This window comes from Lolium perenne, chromosome 4 (assembly GCF_019359855.2).
Source record: "Lolium perenne isolate Kyuss_39 chromosome 4, Kyuss_2.0, whole genome shotgun sequence".
Classification (NCBI taxonomy): Eukaryota; Viridiplantae; Streptophyta; class Magnoliopsida; order Poales; family Poaceae; genus Lolium; species Lolium perenne.
This window is the reverse complement of record NC_067247.2, coordinates 268,109,413-268,134,890: the sequence shown is the minus strand read 5'-3', so window position 1 is coordinate 268,134,890 and position 25,478 is coordinate 268,109,413. Positions and strand designations below refer to the sequence as shown.

General features: G+C 42.1%; 1 protein-coding gene across 1 annotated transcript; it reads left to right on the top strand.

Moving 5' to 3' along the window:
• Positions 1–13,119: 13,119 nt before the first annotated feature.
• LOC127294904 (uncharacterized) lies at positions 13,120–15,239 on the top strand. The gene has a single exon (XM_051324814.2). It carries the CDS (start codon positions 13,240–13,242, stop codon positions 14,875–14,877), a length of 1,638 nt encoding a protein of 545 aa, XP_051180774.1. The 5' UTR covers positions 13,120–13,239; the 3' UTR covers positions 14,878–15,239.
• Positions 15,240–25,478: the final 10,239 nt, after the last annotated feature.

The following is a 25,478-nucleotide window of genomic DNA, read 5'->3' as shown; positions in this document are numbered from 1 at the left end:
ATGAATATATATGAGCAAGAATAACGGTGCGTAAAAATAGCTTGTCGGGCGTGTAGTTGATGGTGGTAGTATTGCAGCAAGAGTAACACGGTGAAACAAAGAAACAAGCAGTAGTAACGCAGCAGTATTTAGGAACAAGGCCTAGGGATTACACTTTCACTAGTGGACACTCTCAACATTGATCACATAACAGAACAGATAAATGCATACTCTACACTATTGTTGGATGATGAACACATTGCGTAGGATTACACGAACCCTCAATGCCGGAGTTAACAAGCTCCACAATTAAATGTTCATATTTAAGTAACCTTTGAGTGTAAGATAGATCAAAAGACTAAACCAAGTACTAACATAGCATGCACACTGTCACCTTCATGCATATGTAGGAGGAATAGATCACATCAATACTATCATAGCAATAGTTAACTTCGCAATCTACAAGAGATCATGATCATAGCATAAACCAAGTACTAACACGGATGCACACACTGTCACCATTACATCGTGCAGGAGGAATAGAACTACTTTAATAACTTTGCTAGAGTAGCACATAGATAAATTGTGATACAAATACATTGCAATCATAAAGAGATATAAATAAGCACCTCACTATGCCATTCAACAGTGAATAAGTATTCTGTGAAATATAGCCTAAGAGACCCACACGGTGCACACACTGTCACCTTTACACACGTGGGACAAGGAGTCTCCGGAGATCACATAAGTAAAACTCACTTGACTAGCATAATGACATCTAGATTACAAGCATCATCATATGAATCTCAATCATGTAAGGCAGCTCATGAGATTATTGTATTGAAGTACATAGGAGAGAGATGAACCACATAGCTACCGGTACAGCCCCGAGCCTCGATGGAGAACTACTCCCTCCTCATGGGAGCAGCAGCGGTGATGAAGATGGCGGTGGAGATGGCAGCGGTGTTGATGGAGAAGCCTTCCGGGGGCACTTCCCCGTTCCGGCAGCGTGCCGGAACAGAGACTCCTGTCCCCCAGATCTTGGCCTCGCGATGGCGGCGGCTCTGGAAGGTTTCTGTGGGTTTCGTCGAACGTATCAGGGTTTTCGATCCAGGGGCTTTATATAGGCGAAGAGGCGGCGCAGGAGGGTCGAAGGGGCGATGACACCATAGGGCGGCGCGGCCAGGGCCTGGGCCGCGCCGGCCTATGGTCTGGGGGCCCAGTGCCCCCCCTCTGGTCCTTCCCGGGTGTTCTGGATGCTTCCGGTGAAAATAGGAACTTGGGTGTTGATTTCGTCCGATTCCGAGAATATTTCGTTACTAGGATTTCTGAAACCAAAAACAGCAGAAAACAGGAACTGGCACTTCGGCATCTTGTTAATAGGTTAGTTCCAGAAAATGCACGAATATGACATAAAGTGTGCATAAAACATGTAGATAACATCAATAATGTGGCATGGAACATAAGAAATTATCGATACGTCGGAGACGTATCAGCATCCCCAAGCTTAGTTCTGCTCGTCCCGAGCAGGTAAAACGATAACACAGATAATTTCTGGAGTGACATGCCATCATAACCTTGATCATACTATTTGTAAAGCATATGTAGTGAATGCAGCGATCAAAACAATGTATATGACATGAGTAAACAAGTGAATCATATAGCAAAGACTTTTCATGAATAGCACTTCAAGACAAGCATCAATAAGTCTTGCATAAGAGTTAACTCATAAAGCAATAATTCAAAGTAAAAGCATTGAAGCAACACAAAGGAAGATTAAGTTTCAGCGGTTGCTTTCAACTTGTAACATGTATATCTCATGGATATTATCAACATAGAGTAATATAATAAGTGCAATATGCAAGTATGTAGGAATCAATGCACAGTTCACACAAGTGTTTGCTTCTTGAGGTGGAGAGAAATAGGTGAACTGACTCAACATTGAAAGTAAAAGAATGGTCCTCCATAGAGGAAAAGCATCGATTGCTATATTTGTGCTAGAGCTTTAATTTTGAAAACATATAGAGAGCAATAAAAATAAAGTTTTGAGAGGTGTATGTTGTTGTCAACGAATGGTAGCGGGTACTCTAACCCCCTTGCCAGGCAAACCTTCAAAGAGCGGCTCCCATTTTATTTTATTTTGGGTGGCACTCCTTCCAACCTTTCTTTCACAAACCATGGCTAACCGAATCCTCGGGTGCACACAACAATCTCATACCATGAAGGAGTGCCTTTTTATTTTAGTTTTATTATGATGACACTCCTCCCAACCTTTGCTTACACAAGCCATGGCTAACCGAATCCTTCGGGTGCCGTCCAACAATCACATACCATGGAGGAGTGTCTATTTTTGTTAATTAATTTGGGACTGGGAATCCCATTGCCAGCTCTTTTTGCAAAATTATTGGATAAGCGGATGAAGCCACTAGTCCATTGGTGAAAGTTGCCCAACAAGATTGAAAGATAAACACCACATACTTCCTCATGAGCTATAAGACATTGACACAAATCAGAGGTGATAAATTTTGAATTGTTTAAAGGTAGCACTCAAGCAATTTACTTTGGAATGGCAGGAAATACCATGTAGTAGGTAGGTATGGTGGACACAAATGGTATAGTGGTTGGCTCAAGTATTTTGGATGCATGAGAAGTATTCCCTCTCGATACAAGGTTTAGGCTAGCAAGGTTATTTGAAACAAACACAAGGATGAACCGGTGCAGCAAAACTCACATAAAAGACATATTGTAAACATTATAAGACTCTACACCGTCTTCCTTGTTGTTCAAACTCAATACTAGAAATTATCTAGACCTTAGAGAAACCAAATATGCAAACCAAATTTTAGCATGCTCTATGTATTTCTTCATTAATGGGTGCAAAGTATATGATGCAAGACCTTAAACATGAGCACAACAATTGCCAAGTATCACATTACCCAAGACATTATAGCAATTACTACATGTATCATTTTCCAACTCCAACCATATAACAATTTAACGAAGAAGAAACTTCGCCATGAATATTAAAAGCTAAGAACACATGTGTTCATATGCAACAGCGGAGCGTGTCTCTCTCCCACACAAGCATGATGTAATCCAATTTATTCAAACACAAATAAAAATAAAAAACAAACAGACGCTCCAAGTAAAGCACATAAGATGTGATCGAATAAAAATATAGTTTCAAGAGAAGGAACCTGATAATGTTGTCGATGAAGAAGGGGATGCCTTGGGCATCCCCAAGCTTAGATGCTTGAGTCTTCTTAGAATATGCAGGGGTGAACCACCGGGGCATCCCCAAGCTTAGAGCTTTCACTCTTCTTGATCATAGTATATCATCCTCCTCTCTTGACCCTTGAAAACTTCCTTCACACCAAACTTCTCATAAACTTCATTAGAGGGCTAGTACATAATCAAAAACTCACATGTTCAGAGGTGACACAATCATTCTTAACACTTCTGGACATTGCTCAAAGCTACTGGAAGGTAATGGAACAAAGAAATCCACCCAACACAGCGAAAGAAGCAATGCGAAATAAAAGGCAGAATCTGTCAAAACAGAACAGTCCGTAAAAACGAATTTCTAATAAATACTTCCGTTGCTCAGATCAGAAAACTCAAAACTAATGAAAGTTGCGTACATATCTGAGGAACACGCACGTAAATTGGCATATTTTTATGATTTTTCTACAGAGAAAACAGCCCAGATTCATGACAGATAGAAATCTGTTTCTGCGCAGAAATCCAAATCTAGCATCAACCTTCGATTAGAGGCTTCACTTGGCACAACAAAACACAAAACTAAGATAAGGAGAGGTTGCTACAGTAGTAAACAACTTCCAAGACACAAATATAAAACAAAGTACTGTATCAAAAATAACACATGGGTTATCTCCCAAGAAGTTCTTTCTTTATAGCCATTAAGATGGGCTCAGCAGTTTTAATGATGCACTCGCAAGAAATTGTATTTGAAGCAAAAGAGAGCATCAAGAGGCAAATTAGAAACACATTTAAGTCTAACATGCTTCCTATGCATAGGAATCTTGTAAATAAACAAGTTCATTAAGAGCAAAGTAACAAGCATAGGAAGATAAAACAAGTATAGCTTCAAAAATTTCAGCACATAGAGAGGTGTTTTAGTAACATGAAAATTTCTACAACCATATTTTCCTCTCTCATAATAACTTTCAGTAGCATCATGAGCAAACTCAACAATATAACTATCAAATGAAACATTCTTATCATGAGTCTCATGCATAAAATTATTACTACTCCCAACATAAGCGTAGTCAATTTTATTAGTTGTAGTGGGAGCAAATTCAACAAAGTAGCTATCATTATTATTCTCATCAAGTGTAGGAGGCATAGTATAATCATAACAAAATTTACTCTCCATAGTAGGCGGCACCAAAAGACCACTATCATTATAATCATCATATATGGGAGGCAAAGTATCATCAAAGAAAATTTTCTCCTCAATGCTTGGGGGACTAAAAAGATCATGAAAACCAGCTTCCCCAACCTTAGAACTTTCTATATCATTATCAACAATGGTGTTCAAAGCGTTCATACTAATATTACTACCAGCATGCAAATAAGATTCCATAGGTTTTTTAATTTTCGCATCAAACAATCCATGTTTTAAATCAGGAAATAGCATAAGAAGCTCATTTTTGTCCATTATGCCAAACTAGTGTAAACAAGAAACAAAAAGATGCAATTGCAGGATCTAAAGGAAATAGCTTTGAGTACTTACAACGGCGGAAAGTAGCTTGGTAGCCGAGGTCCGGAGTGTGAGTACCTTTTACCTTTCCTCCCCGGCAACGGCGCCAGAAAATAGCTTGATGTCTACGCCCCCCTCCTTTTCCTGTAGACAGTGTTGGGCCTCCAAGAGCAGAGGTTTGTAGAACAGCAGCAAGTTTTCCCTTAAGTGGATCACCCAAGGTTTATCGAACTCAGGGAGGAAGAGGTCAAAGATATCCCTCTCATGCAACCCTGCAACCACAAAGCAAGAAGTCTCTTGTGTCCCCAACACACCTAATAGGTGCACTAGTTCGGCGAAGAGATAGTGAAATACAGGTGGTATGAATATATATGAGCAGTAACAATGGTGCCAGAAAATAGCTTGCTGGCGTGTAGTTGATGGTGGTAGTATTGCAGCAGTAGTAACACAGTGAAACAGTAAACAAGCAGTAGTAACGCAGCAGTATTTAGGAACAAGGCCTAGGGATTACACTTTCACTAGTGGACACTCTCAACATTGATCACATAACAGAACAGATAAATGCATACTCTACACTATTGTTGGATGATGAACACATTGCGTAGGATTACACGAACCCTCAATGCCGGAGTTAACAAGCTCCACAATTGAATGTTCATATTTAAGTAACCTTTGAGTGTAAGATAGATCAAAAGACTAAACCAAGTACTAACATAGCATGCACACTGTCACCTTCATGCATATGTAGGAGGAATAGATCACATCAATACTATCATAGCAATAGTTAACTTCGCAATCTACAAGAGATCATGATCATAGCATAAACCAAGTACTAACACGGATGCACACACTGTCACCATTACATCGTGCAGGAGGAATAGAACTACTTTAATAACTTTGCTAGAGTAGCACATAGATAAATTGTGATACAAATACATTGCAATCATAAAGAGATATAAATAAGCACCTCACTATGCCATTCAACAGTGAATAAGTATTCTATGAAATATAGCCTAAGAGACCCACACGGTGCACACACTGTCACCTTTACACACGTGGGACAAGGAGTCTCCGGAGATCACATAAGTAAAACTCACTTGACTAGCATAATGACATCTAGATTACAAGCATCATCATACGAATCTCAATCATGTAAGGCAGCTCATGAGATTATTGTATTGAAGTACATAGGAGAGAGATGAACCACATAGCTACCGGTACATCCCCGAGCCTCGATGGAGAACTACTCCCTCCTCATGGGAGCAGCAGCGGTGATGAAGATGGCGGTGGAGATGGCAGCGGTGTTGATGGAGAAGCCTTCCGGGGGCACTTCCCCGTTCCGGCAGCGTGCCGGAACAGAGATTCCTGTCCCCCAGATCTTGGCCTCGCGATGGCGGCGGCTCTGGAAGGTTTCTGTGGGTTTCGTCGAACGTATCAGGGTTTTCGATCCAGGGGCTTTATATAGGCGAAGAGGCGGCGCAGGAGGGTCGAAGGGGCGACGACACCATAGGGCGGCGCGGCCAGGGCCTGGGCCGCGCCGGCCTATGGTCTGGGGGCCCAGTGCCCCCCCTCTGGTCCTTCCCGGGTGTTCTGGATGCTTCCGGTGAAAATAGAAACTTGGGTGTTGATTTCGTCCGATTCCGAGAATATTTCGTTACTAGGATTTCTGAAACCAAAAACAGCAGAAAACAGGAACTGGCACTTCGGCATCTTGTTAATAGGTTAGTTCCAGAAAATGCACGAATATGACATAAAGTGTGCATAAAACATGTAGATAACATCAATAATGTGGCATGGAACATAAGAAATTATCGATACGTCGGAGACGTATCACACCTCTGATGGTTTCAGACAAGGTCTTGGGGAAAACCGAGGAAAAACTAAGGAGCTGGGGAAAACTGAGCACAACTAAGGACCCGAGGGCACGAAAATTGAAAGCCCTATTTTTTATTAACCTCTTGTGTGTGCATGTTTCTTTGTGGATCACTTTGTCCACTTTAGAAACTTATATACATGAGAGTGTTAATCCATAATATTGATATCCTTGTTCTTTTCCGACGATCTTCTTATTCTTTTAATTTTAGTGGTGTTGGTAAAGAAGATTTATGAGTGCTTGGTTTATTTCTATCTTCATGCACTCATATCTCGTATTGTTGGACTCAAGTTGTTCTTGATAAGCATATTCTCATTATCTTGTTTATGTTCTGAATGATATAGAGGGATTGAGGATTTCATGTTTGTGCATAGTGTATTCAAATGCAAACATTCTAAATTATGCACGAACCTTGGGAAGCTTCCTTATTTCATTTAGAACACTATATCTCTCTTATCATGACATCTTTGTTTCTTCAATTTGATCTTTGATTGCTTGCTTTATTTGTTAAAGCTCTCTTCACCATGTTATCCTTGTGCAATCTTTGATCCTCAATATAGTTTGACTTCCTTCAAGTATTCATCATTGGATATGTGCATTTGATTTCACTCAAATTATGAGAAGTGCACACCTTGGGGAGGAACTCACATTATATTGTATTTCTAAATTTTTCTCCCATTTTGGCACTTGATGCCAATGGGGGAGAAGTTTAGAGGGTTTAAGAGAATGGTTTTATACTCAAGTTTGGTTTGTGCTTAAGTGTTTTTCCTCTCATGCATTCCATATTTATATGTCTTGCATGGTTGTTTATATATAGTGTAAATTGTCCCAAAGGTTAATCTTGACAATGTATGCAATGAATTCATGTTCATCACACGTGCATGCATTGTGGGGGAGTTTGCTCTATATATATTGGTTCTACTCACATCCCTTGCATTAGTTGTAGTTGTGTGAGTAGAGATGGTTTTAATATGGGCTAGTAGCTTCGTGTTACTTGACCATATCAAATACAACCTCTTGTATACAACTTATTCTCGGATAAGTTGCATACTTGTTTCTAATATTTATTATATAAACCCTATTATTGTGATTGTCATCAATTACCAAAATGGGGGAGATTGTAAGGGTACATTGCCCCTATGTGTGGTTTTGGTAATTAATGACAACCCCTATGGACTAATGTTTTCATTGAGTTTATATGAACGAATATTCCATAGGTACTACTTGTATTCCATGTGTTGGATTCAAGTATGGATGCCAGGAAGATAAAGATATACCTTGTGTATTGGCATCAAGATCATCGATTTGAAGATATATATGTGATATGATCAAGAAGAAGAAATGAAGATGGAGTTCTTATGTGGAACTCAATATTTGTCATGCTCTAGCTTATGTGATAAGCAATGAATGATCAAGATCTTGAGTGCTTGATTCCAAGTGAAGAATTCAAGTTATGGCTCTAAGTCGGTGTCATGATAGTCTCATGAGTTGAGCTATGGGTGACTAAGATTTAGAGCATGCACACAAATGAAGAATTCTCTATATACCTCAAGATAGTATGATAGAGCATGAGAAGATACACGGTTGACCAATACAAAGAACGAAGCATAGATTCAAGTTTCGTCAACACATGAAGCATGAAGAATGTGCAACGAGAAGTCATGTGGTATGGTAATACGTGTCAATCATGCTTTATGAACTAACCCATCATATATGTTCCCTTGCGTTGTCTATATGGGTTAGGTATCTTTCCATGGGCATGCATCAAAAGTGAGATCTCATATAGTCCATGAGAGGATGACGTCAAGTGGTGATCGTCATCAAGGTTGAGTTTGGCAAGTTCAAGTTGAGCATCTCAAGAGGATCATATGCTTGAAGCTTGCCGTCCATTTGGTGATAATGGACATGTGAAGATGTGCATCAATGGCGCTTCCCTATCACGGTGTATGGGGGAGCATTTGTGAGTCTTCACGAAGCAACAATGATCAAGTGAGGCATTCCGGCTTGAGTGGAGTTTGAAGAGTTATCATCAAGATCAAGCGGGATGCACAAGGCAAGGTATGGCCTTGATAGGTTTTCCTTTTACCGGTCTCAAGGTGGTCTATGGGAGACCGGATTATAGGATAGATAGCCGCACTATCAGGAGGGCCTTTCGGTTGGGTAACTTGATCACATCGTCTTAGGGAGCTCAACCCTTTGCATGCTTTGCATTCCATAAATCTTGTTGCTTCTTGGTGTTTCTCTGTGTGAGATTCTTGAGCTTGTTTCTAGCTTTATAACAAGCCAAAGTTCATCGAAAACGGAATCCATATGCATCTTCTATTGCGTTTTCGAGCTTGGAGGTTTTACCGGTGTCTCTTTTATAGATAGGTCAAAACATTCATCTTATGGTTTTTACTCCGTGGGTGGACAATGATGTTTCTATGCATAAAGTTGTAGGGCTTGTTGTTATGATTCCAACAAGCCCAAGATCATCGAAATCGAAGTCCGGACGCAAAAGTTATCATGGTTTTTGTAAAACATGTTTTCATGATTGGCCCGGTTTCTCGCCCGGTGTGATCGGCCATCCCACCGGATGGCCTGGTTCCAACCGGCCCCTAGACTGGTGCCAACCGGGGCCATGTACTGTAAGACACAGAAGTGTCCCGGTCATGGCCCGGTCACAAGCCCGGTTTGGACCGGATGGCCCGGTCTGTGGCCCGGTCGGACCGGCTCTCACGCCAGACATCCCGGTGCCTGGCCCGGTCGGACCAGCTCTCACGCCAGGCGTCCCGGTGCCTGGCCCGGTCGACCAGCTCTCACGCCAGGTGTCCCAGTGCCTGGCCCGGTTGACCAGGCTGCATGAAAAACTCCCAGATCTGCCCCAAACAGTCATATTTCGTTTGGCTATAAAAGGGGCTTCTTCCCCAACAGTTTTCTAGGGTTCTTGAGCAAGTTTTTGACCACCATTGTTGAACCTCTTGAGCTTGCTTCCTCTCCCTTCCCTCCCATGATTCTTGCTCATTCTTGAGGGATCTAAGAGAGCATATCTAGATCTACAAGCTCCACCAATCCTTTTCTCCTCTAAGTGAGGGGAACTCTTGGGATCTAGATCTTGGAGTCATTTGTTGATTTTCTCCTTTGTTCTTCCTCTCTAATCTCATCCTAGCATTTGTTGCTTTGGTGGTATTTGAGTGTTAAGGATTTGAACACCTCTAGTGTTCTTGCTTTGCATCATTGCATAGTGTTGAGCTCTCCACCACGATTAGTTCGAGCGAGAGACCGTGAGCTTGTTACTCTTGGAGGGATACCTCCTAGTTCGCTTGGCGGTTGGTGCTCCGGTGATCTCTTCAAGAAATATTGTGAAGAGGCCTGGGCTTCTCCTTCGTGGAGCTTGTGAAGTGGTTTTGGAGCTTGCCATCTCCGGAGTGGAGGAAAAGCTAACCATAAGGAAAGGGCCATTATCCTTCGTGGGTTGGCTCGGAGAATAGGGTGAGCCTTAGTGGCGTTGGGGAATCCTTCGTGGGACCTCCACTCCTCCAAACGTGACGTACCTTCTTGCAAAGGAAGGGAACACGGGAATACATCCCCGTCTCCGCGTGTCTCGGTTATTTCTATACCCGAGCTTATTTTCCTTGTGATAGCCATCGTGCTTGAAGTACATATATCTTGCTATCATTTGTGCTACATATATCTTTTTGTTTGAAACTCTAATAATAGGAAAGGATCCTACTGTCTTAATATATTAATAAAGGGTCAAAAGAACCCAATGAAGTTACATATTTGCAAATTTCTGGTAGAGATACAGGGGGGTAGAGGAGTAGAGTGCTAAAGAGTGGATATCAGGTTGGTAATGAAAGGATGCAAATCCTTCTTTATTCTGTGTTCCAGCAGAGCAAAGTCTTGTTTGAATCTCCTGGTCCAGGATTGGACATCTGGATCAACGCCATTGAAACTCTAGTTATTATTGTTGCACTTAGTTGAGCCTATCTTGCTTAGCTCTAGTTATTATTGTTGCACTTAGTTGAGCCTAGCATATTTAGGGTTTATGCTTGTAAATTAAACGTTAGTTTAATTCCGCATTCTTACAAGCCAAATCCGTAAGAGTTTTTAAACGCCTATTCACCCCCCCTCTAGGCGACATCTCTTCCTTTCATACATGTGTGCTTTATATTATCTTATAAATACCATATACTAACGCACAACTTCTGGAGGAACCTCATGTCTAGGCCTATATCCAATCCGATACACAACCACATACAAGAAAACATTGATTTGGCAAGACAATAATTAAACGAATACTAGAAGACTCGCATGATTCATCGTACACCAAAATTGATCTTCCCATGGATTCGATAACCTAGGGTCTCTAGGAAAAAATCTTTGATACTACAGTTTGTTAATTCGTATCGAAGGTACCAGTCATACTACTATTTTAATAAAGTGATGGGATCGTTTTCATTTTTGTGATAATGTGTTAATTTTACTTCAGTTCGGATGTTGCTTCCCGCATTCCTCCATAAATAACATCAAGGGTGATTGCATGTCTTCACACCAATCAATCACACTCACCCATTGAGAGTCTCTCTCTCTCTCACACACACACACATAAAACAATGGTGGGCATGGGATTGCCTTCAAGGAGAGCAAAGGGGGAGAGAGATATAGAGCCATTGAACTCATAGGTCCTTATAGTTGCTCATTTGTTCCACCGAGTGCAAAGCTAGATGGCCATGTTCTGTGGATCATCTTGTGTGATTGCGGTATCAAGTGCTTCTACATAATTGATGCAGACAAGATCCAAAGAGACAGATGCGGTCTAAGCTAGGGTTTTGTCTCTAGCCACACCAATAGTCATATGCCCTAGTTTTTAAGTGCTCTCTTCGATAGCTACTTTGGTTGCATAGCATATGTTAGGAGTAGCTTTGCTCTTCTTAATAGGAAGGAACTCGATGCAATAAATAATTATGGTTTGAATCCCAAGAAAATACAAAGTTTACTGGTGTGTGGGGGGAATATGTGGAGAAAAGACGCAAACACCTGAAGGGGAAAAGAAATGTGAGCATGGAGAGAACAACCATAACCTGTATGACCCACAATGTGCTATAAAGATGGCCAAGGAAACAACCCGTTAGGATTATAATATACATTGTATGAACATATTTATTTCTCTTAATCTAGTTTTTGTTCCAAAAGATGTTCTTATATCGTTGGTTTAGAGGGTCAATGGTTCCACCCGAGCACCAATATTGTCGTGTTTTCTATTTTAACAAATAATTATAACTATCTGACATATTTTTATCGGTTTATGGAATGGAGTGTCCTTGTCAAATGTGTGTGGTACTAGTTTGTAGCAAACGGTGTGAAGTGAAAACATTCATCTAAGAACATATCAAACAACACGACATTCAGTTTCCCATCAACTACATCATCAATTACAATAATAGAAACACAATCCAACGGTACCAAAATATAACATCCTGGAGCAACGTCAATTTCATCATTACAAACAACCTACGACATGATATCAAAATAGAATCGTAGATTGAAGTGCTCATCAATATCAAATCTTGTGTTTACCTTGTTCAACCACTCATTGCTATCATTCACCTCTTTCCTCCTCCTGTCTTCTACCTCCCTTTTCTTTCATCTCACCTATAGTCCCTCCTCCAAAAGTTGTATCTTCACATCTTCGCCACTCCCCCTTCGTGTGCTCCCTATAAAGTTCCAAACTTTCATGTCTTGTTTCTTCACGCAAAATATTCCAAGGCTCATCCAAAGTGTCGGCCCTATAAATGGGCACTATCGTGTCATATCTTGACAATGATCACACCAAACTAGGGGAGGAGCCTTGGATGTGATTTCTTCTACCCTCCATATCTTAAGTGGAGATGGAGGAGGCCCCATAATTTTTGTTGGTCGGGGCCACCAAAGAATACCAACATGATAGTACGAAAGAAGGTTGTCATCGGTACTTAAGGGCATCAGTCCATTGAAAAATGAAGCAGCTATAATATTGTTGCGAAATAAACTTTACAAAATAAGGAATAAAGGACGCATAAACCATGAATGAAACTCTACGATAAACTAATAAAACTCATGAGCAGATTATTGCAACAATAGTACGCACACATTTCGATACTAGATATGTTGGTGGTACCGGAGAATATCAACGAAGGGAAATGAGATACTATCATGCGATCGAGTGGTATGCTTGATAAGTACTCTCTTCGATCGTGGAAAAGAGTAACGCTAGATACAATTTAAGGTCTATTAAATCGGATAGGAGGTAGTAACCAACAAACAAAAAAAGACACTACTCGTATCATGCGGAGTAGTGTATAATTTTGTTGATGGCGCCGGACTGCCGGAGTATAAGATTGGTGTGACTATTTCTCACTCTCACTATTTCTCACTAGAGTGAGAACTAATTTCGTTCTGATGTCAGTAAATTTCAGTTCCAACTTATGAGCACGAAGATGCAAATCAAGATTACCTCGAAGAAGCCCAAATGGAGCTTTGTATCTCGCGCAGTTGTGTCCGTGGACGTTGGACGGGCTTCTCTCTCAGTCCCTGCCCCTGCCCGTGGGCGCTTGCGTTCCACGAGAGCCTCTCGTTCTCTCACCTTCAAACCCCATCCATCTCTTACCCCCTCAGCCCCGCTCCCGCTCCCGCGTCCACGGCCATGGCGTCTCTCTACCACTCCTCCCTCCCATTCTCCCCGCCGTCCTCCAGCTGCCATGGCGTCCTCTCCTTGCCCCCTCGAACCGCAGCTTCCTTCGCCTGCCTGTGCAGAGTGCCGCCGCAAGACGACCACGACGCGGAGCTCCTCGGCGCGCTCCAGTCCAACGGCAACGGCATCCTCCTCAGGGAACACCATCCCACCGCATCACCGCAAGCTCTCGACCCGATCCCCGGGGAACTGGGTGACGGCAGGAGGAGGAGCTCTCAGTTCCGGGCGCGTGACTACGCGAGGCGGATCATGAGCCTCCCCATGGCGGAGCGGGTGAAGGTGCTCGACCTCCTGCAGCGCGACGACGCGGCGCTCACCGTCTCCGACTACAACGACATCATCTCCGCGCTCGCCAGGGGCGGCGACTACGACTCCGCCGTCGCGCTCTTCAGGTCGTTGCAGGACCCCAACGGCTCCGTCGCGCCCGACGCCCACTCCTTCGCCATCGCCGTGCAGTGCTTCTGCAGGAAGGGCGCGCCCGACGAGGCCAAGGAGACGCTCGACGAGATGCTGGCCCGCGGGCACCTCCCCAGCGTGGCCGCCTTCTCCGCCGTCGTCGGCTGCCTCTGCAAGCGCGGCCGCGTCACCAGGGCCATGGAGGTGTTCGACGCCATGCGCGCCGTCGGGAGCGAGCCCACCATCCGCACCTACAACAGCCTCATCGGCGGGCTCTGCTACGTCGGCCGCCTCGAGGAGGCGCGAGACCTCCTCGGCAAGCTCAAGGACTCGCCCAAGCAGACGGCGGACATCTACACCTTCACCATCGTGCTCGACGGGTTCTGCAAGGTCGGCCGGACGGAGGACGCCATGGCCATCTTCGAGGACGCCATCCGGGTGGGCCTCTCGCCAACGATCTTCACCTTCAACGCGCTGCTCAACGGCCACTGCAAGGAGGGGAACCTGCTCAAGGCGTACGACCTGCTCATGGAGATGTGCGACAGCGAGACCTGCCCGCCCGACAAGATCAGCTACACCATCGTGCTCCCGGCCCTGCTGCGGGCCGGCGAGATCTCCGCGGCGTGGAAGACCTTCAAGCGCATGGAGCACGCCGGGTTCGAGGCGGACGGCCGCGCGCTGGACACGCTCGCGCGGGGCCTGTGCCGGCAGTGCGCCGCGGACATCTCGGTCCTCAAGGACGCCAAGGAGGTGTTCGGCAAGGTGGTGTCGGCCGGCCACGAGCCGGTGTCGTACACCTACTGCCTCATGGCGCAGGCCCTGGCGCGCGGCGGCGAGGTGGACGCGGCCGTCGCCGTTCTGGATGACATGGTGCGCAAGGGGTACGCGCTGCGGAAGCGCGCCTACACGGACGTGGTGCGCGCGCTGTGCGACCGGAGCAGGACGCGCGACGCCGTGCGGGTGCTGGCTACGGTGATCGCCAAGGACTTCGTGCCTGGCCGGAACGCCTTCGACGCGCTGCTCGGCGAGCTCAGCAGGCAGGAGAGGTGGCCCGACGCCATGGCCGTGTACGCCGCCGCCGTCAAGCGCGGCGTCGTGGTCTCGCTCAAGCGTAACGTCAAAGAGGCGTTGGTGGTGGATCACGAGGAGGAACCGGCGTGGGAATCGCCGGCGCAGTTGGGCGTTCCGCAGTGATCAGTGATCACCATCACATTTTCGGGTGTGACAGAGAGTTCGGCTTTGCATTCGATTTCTGGTGCCGAAGATCAGTGGCATTGGCTTTGACGTGCACACATGACATGCCTCGTGATTCAAAATGGCGGGCAGCACCAGCAATTTCAGCACGCGGTCGATTTCGCATACGGAGTACAGTATGTTGTTTTGAGAGGAACACACTAAAACAAATACTGTATTATTTTCGTAGTTTCCTGTCGATCGTCTTAATCGGCCGTGAGCATCAGCATCAGTCAGTAATTCGGTAGGAGGGTTGTTGATTGTTTGCAACTTGTAATTAAATGGAGAGAGAATTTCATTCAATTGTGATTTCACGCTAGTTCCGAACTTGTCCCGCTCTCTATTCTGTTTTCTTTTTCAAATAGGACTTTTTTTTTTGCAAAAACACAATAAAGACGTCAGACGATAGAAGTCTAGCTTCTTCATCAATTGATACACACAACTATTTTATTGTATAGTTCATACTCCCTCCGTCCATTAATTGATGTCGGAATATTCGTCTAATTTTAGATATATCTATGGACTAAAGAGTGTCTATATACATCTAAATTTAGACAAAACTTTCGACATCAAAAAATGGACAGAGGTAGTAATATTTATATAAGAGTGTATCCATCTAGTACCGATGTATGACAAGATTCACAACCTCCATTGTTCCACACTCTGCAAAGAGGATCGAATGCTAAAATAAAATCACATCTGTAGAACCACACATGTTAACCCGCAAGAAGGGTTGTTAGTTGTTTCCGACTTGTAAATACATGTTACCTCCGTTCTAAATTAAGTATCCTTTGTATCAAGATGTATTTTGATATGTAGATACATCCATATTTACTCTAGTAGAAATGTACAATGGTATAGCTCATCGTGTAGTCTATCGATTCCTTCCCATTCCATCCCACCAGTCTGTAAGTATACGACACAATCACCAATATTTGATCTTTGGTAAGGTATACTCCCTCCGTTCGCGAATGATTGTATTTTTTTTCCTTTTACTAGATGTTAAACATTTTCAAATTTGACCAAATTTTTATACAAAATTAGCAACATATGTGATATCAAGTTAGTATATTATTGAACTACATGTTAAGATGAATCTATTGATAGTAATTTAGTGTCATAAATGGTGTTGTTTTTTTTCTAGAAAGTTGGTCAAAGTTAATAAAGTTGACTTAAGACATATCCAAATGTACACATATTTGAGGACAGATGGAGTATGTCACTTTGACTGTCAGAAAATAGAGCAATGCAAGAATTATCTTCATTAAACTCAACATACAAACCTTTCAACAAAACAGAATCTTTACAAGGTTCAAAAATTACAATGTATTCTGCTTCGGTTTTAGATTAGACAATAATAGGCAGTAACATTTCTTTTCAACTCACAACACATCCATCAACAGTGAACTCATAACGGTTAAGGGGCCTACTCTTATTCAAGTTGATAGCAAAATCTGAACCTACATAGCCAATGAATCTCTCATCGGTCTTGCCAAATTTCAAGAAAGCTTTGAATGTGCCATGAAGATACCTGAAAATCCACTAAACAATTTTCAAATCTTTCTTTATCAAGATAAGCCATGTACCGACTGACCAAAATCATAGCATATGATAAATCATGACGAGAACAAACCATGGCATAAATAAAAAAACCAACAACACTAGAATACAAAAGTAGTGAAATGTACTCAAAATCTTTGTCAGATGTAGGACATTGCGAAGCTGACAAATTCAAGTGAGGAGCAATTGGAGTATAATAGACTTAGCATCTAGCATACTAAAATGTTGAAGGATTTTCTTAATGTAACTATGTTGACTAAGAAATAACAAACTAGATTTTATGTCCCTTCTAGTTTTCATACATAATATTCTTTTTATTAGCACCAAAATCTATCAAACTCATTATTTAATTACGCCTTTAAAGTAGTGATCTTTTTATTGCTCTTGGCAGGAATCAACATATCATCAATACATAACAGCAATTACATAGGTGATCTATCAATAAATTTAATATATATGCAGTTATCATACTGTTATCATATTGTGTAAGCGTAAACTAATAAAATTATTTGTACCACTTTCTTGGAGATTGTTTTAGGTTAAAATTGGACTCTTTAGTTTGCAAACAAGATCCTTCTTACCAGTCACAACAAAACTTTTAGGTTGGTCCATTTATATCTTCTCGTCAAGTTCTTTATAAAGAAATCAGTCTTCACATCTAACTTCTCAAACTTAAGATCATGCATAGCCATAACACCTAAAGAGGCATGATACGTCTCCAACGTATCTATAATTTCTTATGTTTCATGCTAGTTTTATGACGATACCTACATGTTTTGCTCATACTTTATATCATTTTGATGCATTTTCCGGCATTAACCTATTAACAAGATGCCGAAGCATCAGTTCCTGTTTTCTGCTGTTTTTGGTTTCAGAAATCCTACACAGGAAATATTCTCAGAATTGGATGAAACAAAAGCCCACGGCCCTATTTTCCACGGAGGGTTCCAGAACATCGAAGGAGAGTCGGAGGCGGCCAGTAGGGGACCCACACCACAGGGGGGGCGCGGGCCCACCCCTGGTCGCGCCGCCATGTGGTGTGGGCACCCCCTGGCTCCTCCGAGGCCGCCCTTCCGCCTATATATTCTCCCCGTCGCGAAAAACCTAAAAAATCAAGTCATATTCCACGAAGAGTTCCGTAGCCGCCGCCATTGCGAAGACAAGTTTCGGGGGACAGAAGTCCTTGTTCCGGCACGCCGCCGGGACGGGGAATTGCCCCCAGAGCCATCTCCATCGACACCACCGCCATCTTCATCGCCGTTGCTGTCTCCCATGATGAGGAGGGAGTAGTTCTCCCCCGAGGCTGAGGGCTCTATCGGTAGCTATGTGGTTCATCTCTCTCCCATGGTGTGATCTTTATGTGATCATGAGCTTTGTATCACTATTAATCTATGTGCTGCTCTAGTGATGTTATTAAAGTAGTCTATTCCTCCTCCATGATGTAAAGTTGACAGTGTGTGCATCATGTAGTACTTGGCGTAGGTTATGATTGTAATCTCTTGTAGATTATGAAGTTAACTATTACTATGATAGTATTGATGTGATCTATTCCCCCTTTCATAGCTATTGTTGACAGTGTGTATGCTATGTTAGTACTCGGTCTAAATTGCAACGGTCTATTATGCACTCTAGAGGTTACTTTAATATGAACTCCGAACGTTGTGGAGCTTGTTTACTCCGGCTTGAGGTGTGCTCTTGTATCCCTACACAATGAATGGTGTTTGTTATCCAACAAGAGAGTGTTTAAGAGTTGCATTTATTTATTCAGTTATGTGATCATTGTTGAGAGTGTTCACTAGTGAAAGTATGATCCCTAGGCCTTGTTTCTAAGCATTGAAACACCCTTTCCAACAAGTTCTGCTACATGTTTACTTGCTGCCATTTTTATTTCAGATTGCAATTACTACCTACAATCATCCATATTACTTGTATTTCACTATCTCTTCGCCGAACTAGTGCACCTATACATCTGACAAGTGTATTAGGTGTGTTGGGGACACAAGAGACTTCTTGTATCTTAATTGCAGGGTTGCTTGAGAGGGATATCTCTGACCTCTACCTCCCTGAGTTCGATAAACCTTGGGCGATTCACTTAAGGGAAACTTGCTGCTGTTCTACAAACCTCTGCTCTTGGAGGCCCAACACTGTCTACAAGAATAGAAGCGTGCGTAGACATCAAGCTATTTTCTGGCGCCGTTGTCGGGGAGGTAAGGTAAAAGGTATTCACATCCTCCGACTACTAAGCTATTTCCTAGCACTGTTGCCGGTGTGTGAGTGCTCGAAGGTATTTCCTTTAGATCCTGCAATTATATCTTTTTTGTTTCTTGTTTTTGTTTTCACTAGTTAGGCTTAATGGAAAACAACAAAAAAATTAGAAATCTTTATGAAATTTATATTGAATTAGGACATGATGTGTTTGAAGAGAGAATTAAAAAACCCATGTAACTTTGTTTGCAAAATAGTTGTAGCAATGTTATTAGCATGAACTCTTTGAATACTATTATTGCTAATGCTATGGAAGAATTTAAGCTTGGGGAAGCTGGTTGTGATATTTTTAGTCCCCCAAGTTTTGAGGAGAAAATTTTCTTTGAAGATACTTTGTCTCCCATTTATGATGATTATAATGATAGTGGTATTTTGGTGCCACCTACTATGGAGGATAAAGTTTATTATGATTATACCATGCCTGCAATTTATGATAATTACAATGATGGTTGTGATAGTTTTACTCCCACTATTACTAATAAAATTGATTATGCTTATGTGGAGAGTAATGATACTTTTATGCATGTGAATAAGAATGCTTTATGTGATAGTTATATTGTTGAGTTTGTTCATGATGCTACTGAAAGTTATTATGAGAGAGGGAAACATGGTTATATGCATCTTAATAATATTAAGTTTCCCCTCTTTATGTTGAAAATCTTGAAGTCGCGTTTGTCTTGTTTTCCTATGCTCATTGCATTATGCTTACATGACTTGTTTATTTACAAGATTCCTTTTCATAGGAACTGGGTTAGACTTAAAAGTGTTTCTTATTTGCTTTTGATGCTCTCTTTTGCTTCAACTCTTATTTCTTGCGCGAGCATCATTAAAATTACTGAGCCCATCTTAATGGCTATAAAGAAAGCACTTCTTGAGAGATAACCCATGTGTTTATTTTGCTACTGTTTTGTTGTGTCTTGGAAGTTGTTACTACTGTAGCAACCTCTCCGTATCATGTCTGTTTTGTTTTTGTGCCAAGAATTGCCTCTAATGGAAGAAAGTGGTATTTGGGAGATTTGCAATCTTGTTTACTGTTTCTGGTTCGTCACAAGAAAAATCGCCAAAAATCACCAGAACGTAAGTTTGAGCTGCCAATTTACGAGCATCTTCCCCAGGTATTTATCTAACTTTCATTAGTTCAGAGTTTTTCGAGTTACGCTGCATAACTATTTTTCAAAAATCAATTTTTACGAACTGTTATGTTTTGACAGATTCTTGCACTGTTTTGCATTTGCATCTTTTTGCAAACCTTTTTTAGTTCTCTTGATCAAAGAACCTTATTGAAGTTGTGCTACAGTAGCTAATGCTTATTAAAATGTTTTTCATATGTCATACTGAACTTTGTAGATTTAATTAATATTATCATTGCACTAACGCTGCTAATGAGATTTGTGATGAGTTTTGTATGAAGGAAGTTTTCAAGTGTAGGAAAGAAGAATGATGAGATGAGATGAAGAATGGACAAAAGCTCAAGCTTGGGGATGCCCATGTCACCCCAAGATATATTCATGAAGTACAAGCGTCAAAACTTGGGGATGCCCAAGGCATCCCCTTCTTCATCAATAAAAATATCAGGTCCTGTTTCTGTTCACTATATTTTTATTGCTTCATATACTATGTGTTATTCTTGGAGCGTCTTTATTTTATGTTGTGTATTTTATTTTCAATAAAGTGGGCACCATCATACCATGTTTGTTTGGGAGAGAGACACGCTCCGCTTTTTCATATGAACACTTGTGTTCTTAATTCATGTTCATGGCGGAAGCTGAAAGCCGCAGCACTTATTGTTATTTTGTTGGAAACAGAAAATGCTTCATGTGGTAGTTGGTATATTGTCTTGAATAATTTGATACTTGGCAATTTTTTTGAGCTCTCAAGTAGATCATGTTTAAGCTCTTGCATCATGTAGTTTAAACCTATTAGTGGAGAACTACTGTAGACCTTGTTGAAATTTGGTTTGCATGATTGGTCTCTCTAAAAAGTCTAGATATTTTCTTGTAAAAGTGTTTGAGCAACAAGGAAGACATTGTAGAGTCTTATAATGCTTGCAATATGTTCTTGTGTAAGTTTTTGCTGTACCGGTTCATACTTGTGTTTGCTTCAAACAACCTTGCTAGCCAAAGCCTTGTACTGAGAGGAAATGCTTCTCGTGCATCCAAAAACCTTGAGCCAAAACTCATGCCATTTGTGTCCACCATAACTACCTATATGTGATATTTCTCTGCCATTCCAAAGTAAATTTCTTGCGTGCTACCTTTAAAATTTCATTCCTTGTCTTTGCAATACATAGCTCATGGGAAAATAGCTTAAAAACTATTGTGGTATTGAATATGTCGCTTATGTATCTTATTTCTTATAAGTTGCTTGTTGAGCGGTAACCATGCTTCTGGGGACGCCATCAACTGTTACACCTTTGTTGAATATCATGTGAGTTGCTATGCATGTTCGTCTTGTCTGAAGTAAGGGTCATTTATCATGATTAAATGGTTTGAGTAAGCATATTGTTAGAGAAGAACATTGGGCCGCCAACCAAAGTCATGTATCATGGTGGAAGTTTCAGTTTGGACATTAATCCTTAATCTCTTATGAGAATATTATCTATTGTTGAATGCTTAAGCATTAAAAAGAGGAGTCCATTATCTGTTTTCTATGTTGTCCCGGTATGGATGTCCTCAAGTTGAGATCTATCAAAACTGAGAAATCAAATGCGATCTATCTCCTTGGACCTTTGTACAGGTGGCATAGAGGTACCCCTTTGTGACACTTGGTTGAAACATGTGTAATGCAATGATAATCCATGGAAATTCGAGCTAATTAGGACAAGGTGCGGGCACTATTGGTATTCGATGCATGAGGCTTGCAACTTATAGGATGTTTTATGCATAACACATATGAATTATTACTACCGTTAACAAAATTGTTTCCATGTTTTCAAAATAAAAAGCTCTAGCACATGAGTAATCCATGCTTCCCTCTGCGAAGGGCCTTTCTTTTACTTTATGTTGAGTCAGTTTACCTACTTCTTTCTATCTTAGAAGCAAACACTTGTGTCAACTGTGTGCATTGATTCTTACATGTTTACTTATTGCACTTGTTATATTACTTTATGTTGACAACTATCCATGAGATATACATGTTACAAGTTGAAAGCAATTGCTGAAACTTAATCATCCTTTGTGTTGCTTCAAAACCTTCTATTAAGAATCTATTGCTTTATGAGTTAACTCTTATGCAAGACTTGTTGATGCTTGTCTTGAAAGTACTATTCATGAAAAGTCTTTGCTATATGATTCAGTTGTTTAGTCATTGATACGTCTCCGATGTATCGATAATTTCTTATGTTCCATGCCACATTATTGATGATATCTACATGTTTTATGCATACTTTATGTCATATTTATGCGTTTTCCGGAACTAACCTATTGACGAGATGCCGAAGTGCCAGTTCCTGTTTTCTGCTGTTTTTGGTTTCAGAAATCCTAGTAAGGAAATATTCTCGGAATTGGACGAAATCAACGCCCAGGGTCCTATTTTTGCACGAAGCTTCCAGAAGACCGGAGGACTTACGAAGTGGGGCCACGAGGTGGCCAGACACCAGGGCGGCGCGGCCTGGGCCTTGGCCGCGCCGGCCTGTCGTGTGGGGCCCTCGTGTGGCCCCCTGACCTGCCCTTCCGCCTACTTAAGGTCTCCGTCGCAAAAACCCTATCACGTTCGACGAAAACCAGAGAAAACCTTCCAGAGCCGCCGCCATCGCGAAGCCAAGATCTGGGGGACAGGAGTCTCTGTTCCGGCACGCCACCGGGACGGGGAAGTGCCCCCGGAAGGCTTCTCCATCGACACCACCGCCATCTTCACCAACGCTGCTGTCTCCCATGAGGAGGGAGTAGTTCTCCATCGAGGCTCGGGGCTGTACCGGTAGCTATGTGGTTCATCTCTCTCCTATGTACTTCAATACAATAATCTCATGAGTTGCCTTACATGATTGAGATTCATATGATGATGCTTGTAATCTTGATGTCATTATGCTAGTCAAGTGGATTTTACTTATGTGATCTCCGGAGACTCCTTGTCCCACGTGTGTAAAGGTGACAGTGTGTGCACCGTGTGGGTCTCTTAGGCTATATTTCACAGAATACTTATTCACTGTTATGAATGGCATAGTGAAGTGCTTATTTATATCCATTTATGATTGCAATGTGTTTTGTATCACAATATATCTGCGTGCTACTCTAGTGATGTTATTAAAGTAGTTTATTCCTCCTGCACGGTGTAATGGTGACAGTGTGTGCATCGTGTAGTACTTGGCGTAGGCTATGATTGTGATCTCTTGTAGATTATGAAGTTAACTATTGCTATGATAGTATTGATGTGATTGATACGTCCAATTTGCATCACTATTTTGTATCATAATTTGCTGTTATTCATTGATATATTTCATATTGGGACACAATACTTATGTTATTTCATCTATTTTGCATGTTTCATCATTATTGGAGGATCAAGCACCGGAGCCAGGATTCTGTTGGAAAAAGCACCGTCAGAAAGCAATATTTCGGAAGATCACCTGTGGAAGGAAATTATACCAAAAATCCTATTTTTCAAGATGACGGAGGAAGCCAGAAGGAGGAGCCAGGAGGAGCCAGGGTGGGCCCACACCCTAGGGCGGCGCGGCCCAAGCCCTGGCCGCGCCGCCATGTGGTGTGGAGGGCCCACGACCCCTTTCGCCTCCTTTTCTTCGCGAAATCCTTCGTCCCGAAAACCTAAGCCAGAAGGGGTACCTCGCGAAGAGTTACAGCCGCCTCTGCGGGGCGGAGAACACCAGAGAGAAAAGAGCTCTCCGGCGGGCAGGAATCCGCCGGGGAAATTCCCTCCGGGAGGGGGAAATCGACGCCATCGTCACCGTCATCGAGCTGGACATCATCGCCATCACCATCATCATCATCTCCATCATCATCACCGCCGTCATCACCGCTGGACACCGCCATCGCCGTAGCAATTTGGGTTTGATCTTGATTGTTTGATAGGGGAAACTCTCCCGGTATCGATCTCTACTTGTTGTTGATGCTATTGAGTGAAACCATTGAACCAAGTTTATGTTCAGATTGTTATTCACCATCATATCACCTCTGATCATGTTCCATATGATGTCTCGTGAGTAGTTCGTTTAGTTCTTGAGGACATGGGTGAAGTCTAAATGTTAGTAGTGAACTATGGTTGAGTAATATTCAATGGTGTGATATTTAAGTTGTGGTGTTATTCTTCTAGTGGTGTCATGTGAACGTCGACTACATGACACTTCACCATTTATGGGCCTAGGGGAATGCATCTTGTATTCGTTTGCTAATTGCGGGGTTGCCGGAGTGACAGAAACCTAAACCCCCGTTGGTATATCGATGCAGGAGGGATCGCAGGATCTCAGAGTTTAAGGCTGTGGTTAGATTTATTCTTAATTACTTTCTTGTAGTTGCGGATGCTTGCAAGGGGTATAATCACAAGTATGTATTAGTCCTAGGAAGGGCGGTACATTAGCATAGGTTCACCCACACAACACTTATCACAACAATGAAGATTAATTAGCCGTATGTAGCGAAAGCACTAGACTAAAATCCCGTGTGTCCTCGAGAACGTTTGGTCATTATAAGTAAACAAACCGGCTTGTCCTTTGTGCTAAAAAGGATTGGGCCACTCGCTGCAATTGTTACTCTCGCACTTTACATACTCGTACTTTATTCAACTGTTACATCAAAACCCCCTGAATACTTGTCTGTGAGCATTTACAGTGAATCCTTCATCGAAACTGCTTGTCAACACCTTCTGCTCCTCGTTGGGATCGACATTCTTACTTATCGAAGATACTACGATACACCCCCTATACTTGTGGGTCATCAAGACTATTTTCTGGCGCCGTTGTCGGGGAGTGAAGCGCTATTGGTAAGTGGAATTGGTAAGGAAAACCTTTACTGTTGTGCTGATTTTATTTCTGCCTGCTGCTATAAGTCATTATGGAGAGATCTTCTCTTCATTTTCTATTTGGGAAATCTACTACTAATGCAACGGTAGTGGATGAGGCGCCAGGTGAGGAAGTGATACCATATAAAATACCTATGAAAATTATTGAACGTGTTATGGATAACCGCTATGAAGGGGATGGAACTGTCCACCCCGGTGATCATTTACTGTTTTTGCATGAATTATGCGGGTTATTCAAATGTGCAGGTATTGCTATGGATGAAGTGAGGAAGAAATTATTCTCTTTATCGCTGTCCGGTAAGGCGGCGCATTGGTATAAATTACTGGATAATGGGGATTCTCTTAAATGGAATGATATTGTGCCCCGGTTTTATTCTAAGTTCTATCCTCCAAGTGAAATTCATAAGGATCGGAATCGCATATATAATTTTTGGCCTCATGATGGAGAGAGTATTGCCCAAGCTTGGGGGAGATTGAAGTCTTTAATGCTCAAATGCCCCATTCATGAGCTTCCTGGTAATGTTATTATTGATAATTTCTATGCAAGACTTTCTTTTCAAGACAAGACCTTGCTGGATACTTCTTGTTCTGGATCATTTACACGCAACAAAGAAGAGTTTAAAAGGGACCTTCTTGATCGAATCCAAGAAAATACTGAAGGATGGGAGAACGACAAGGATAGAGAATCAGGTATAATCTATGATTATAAATGCATTGAAGCTTTTATGGATACTGATTTATTTCGTAATATGAGTGCTACATATGGT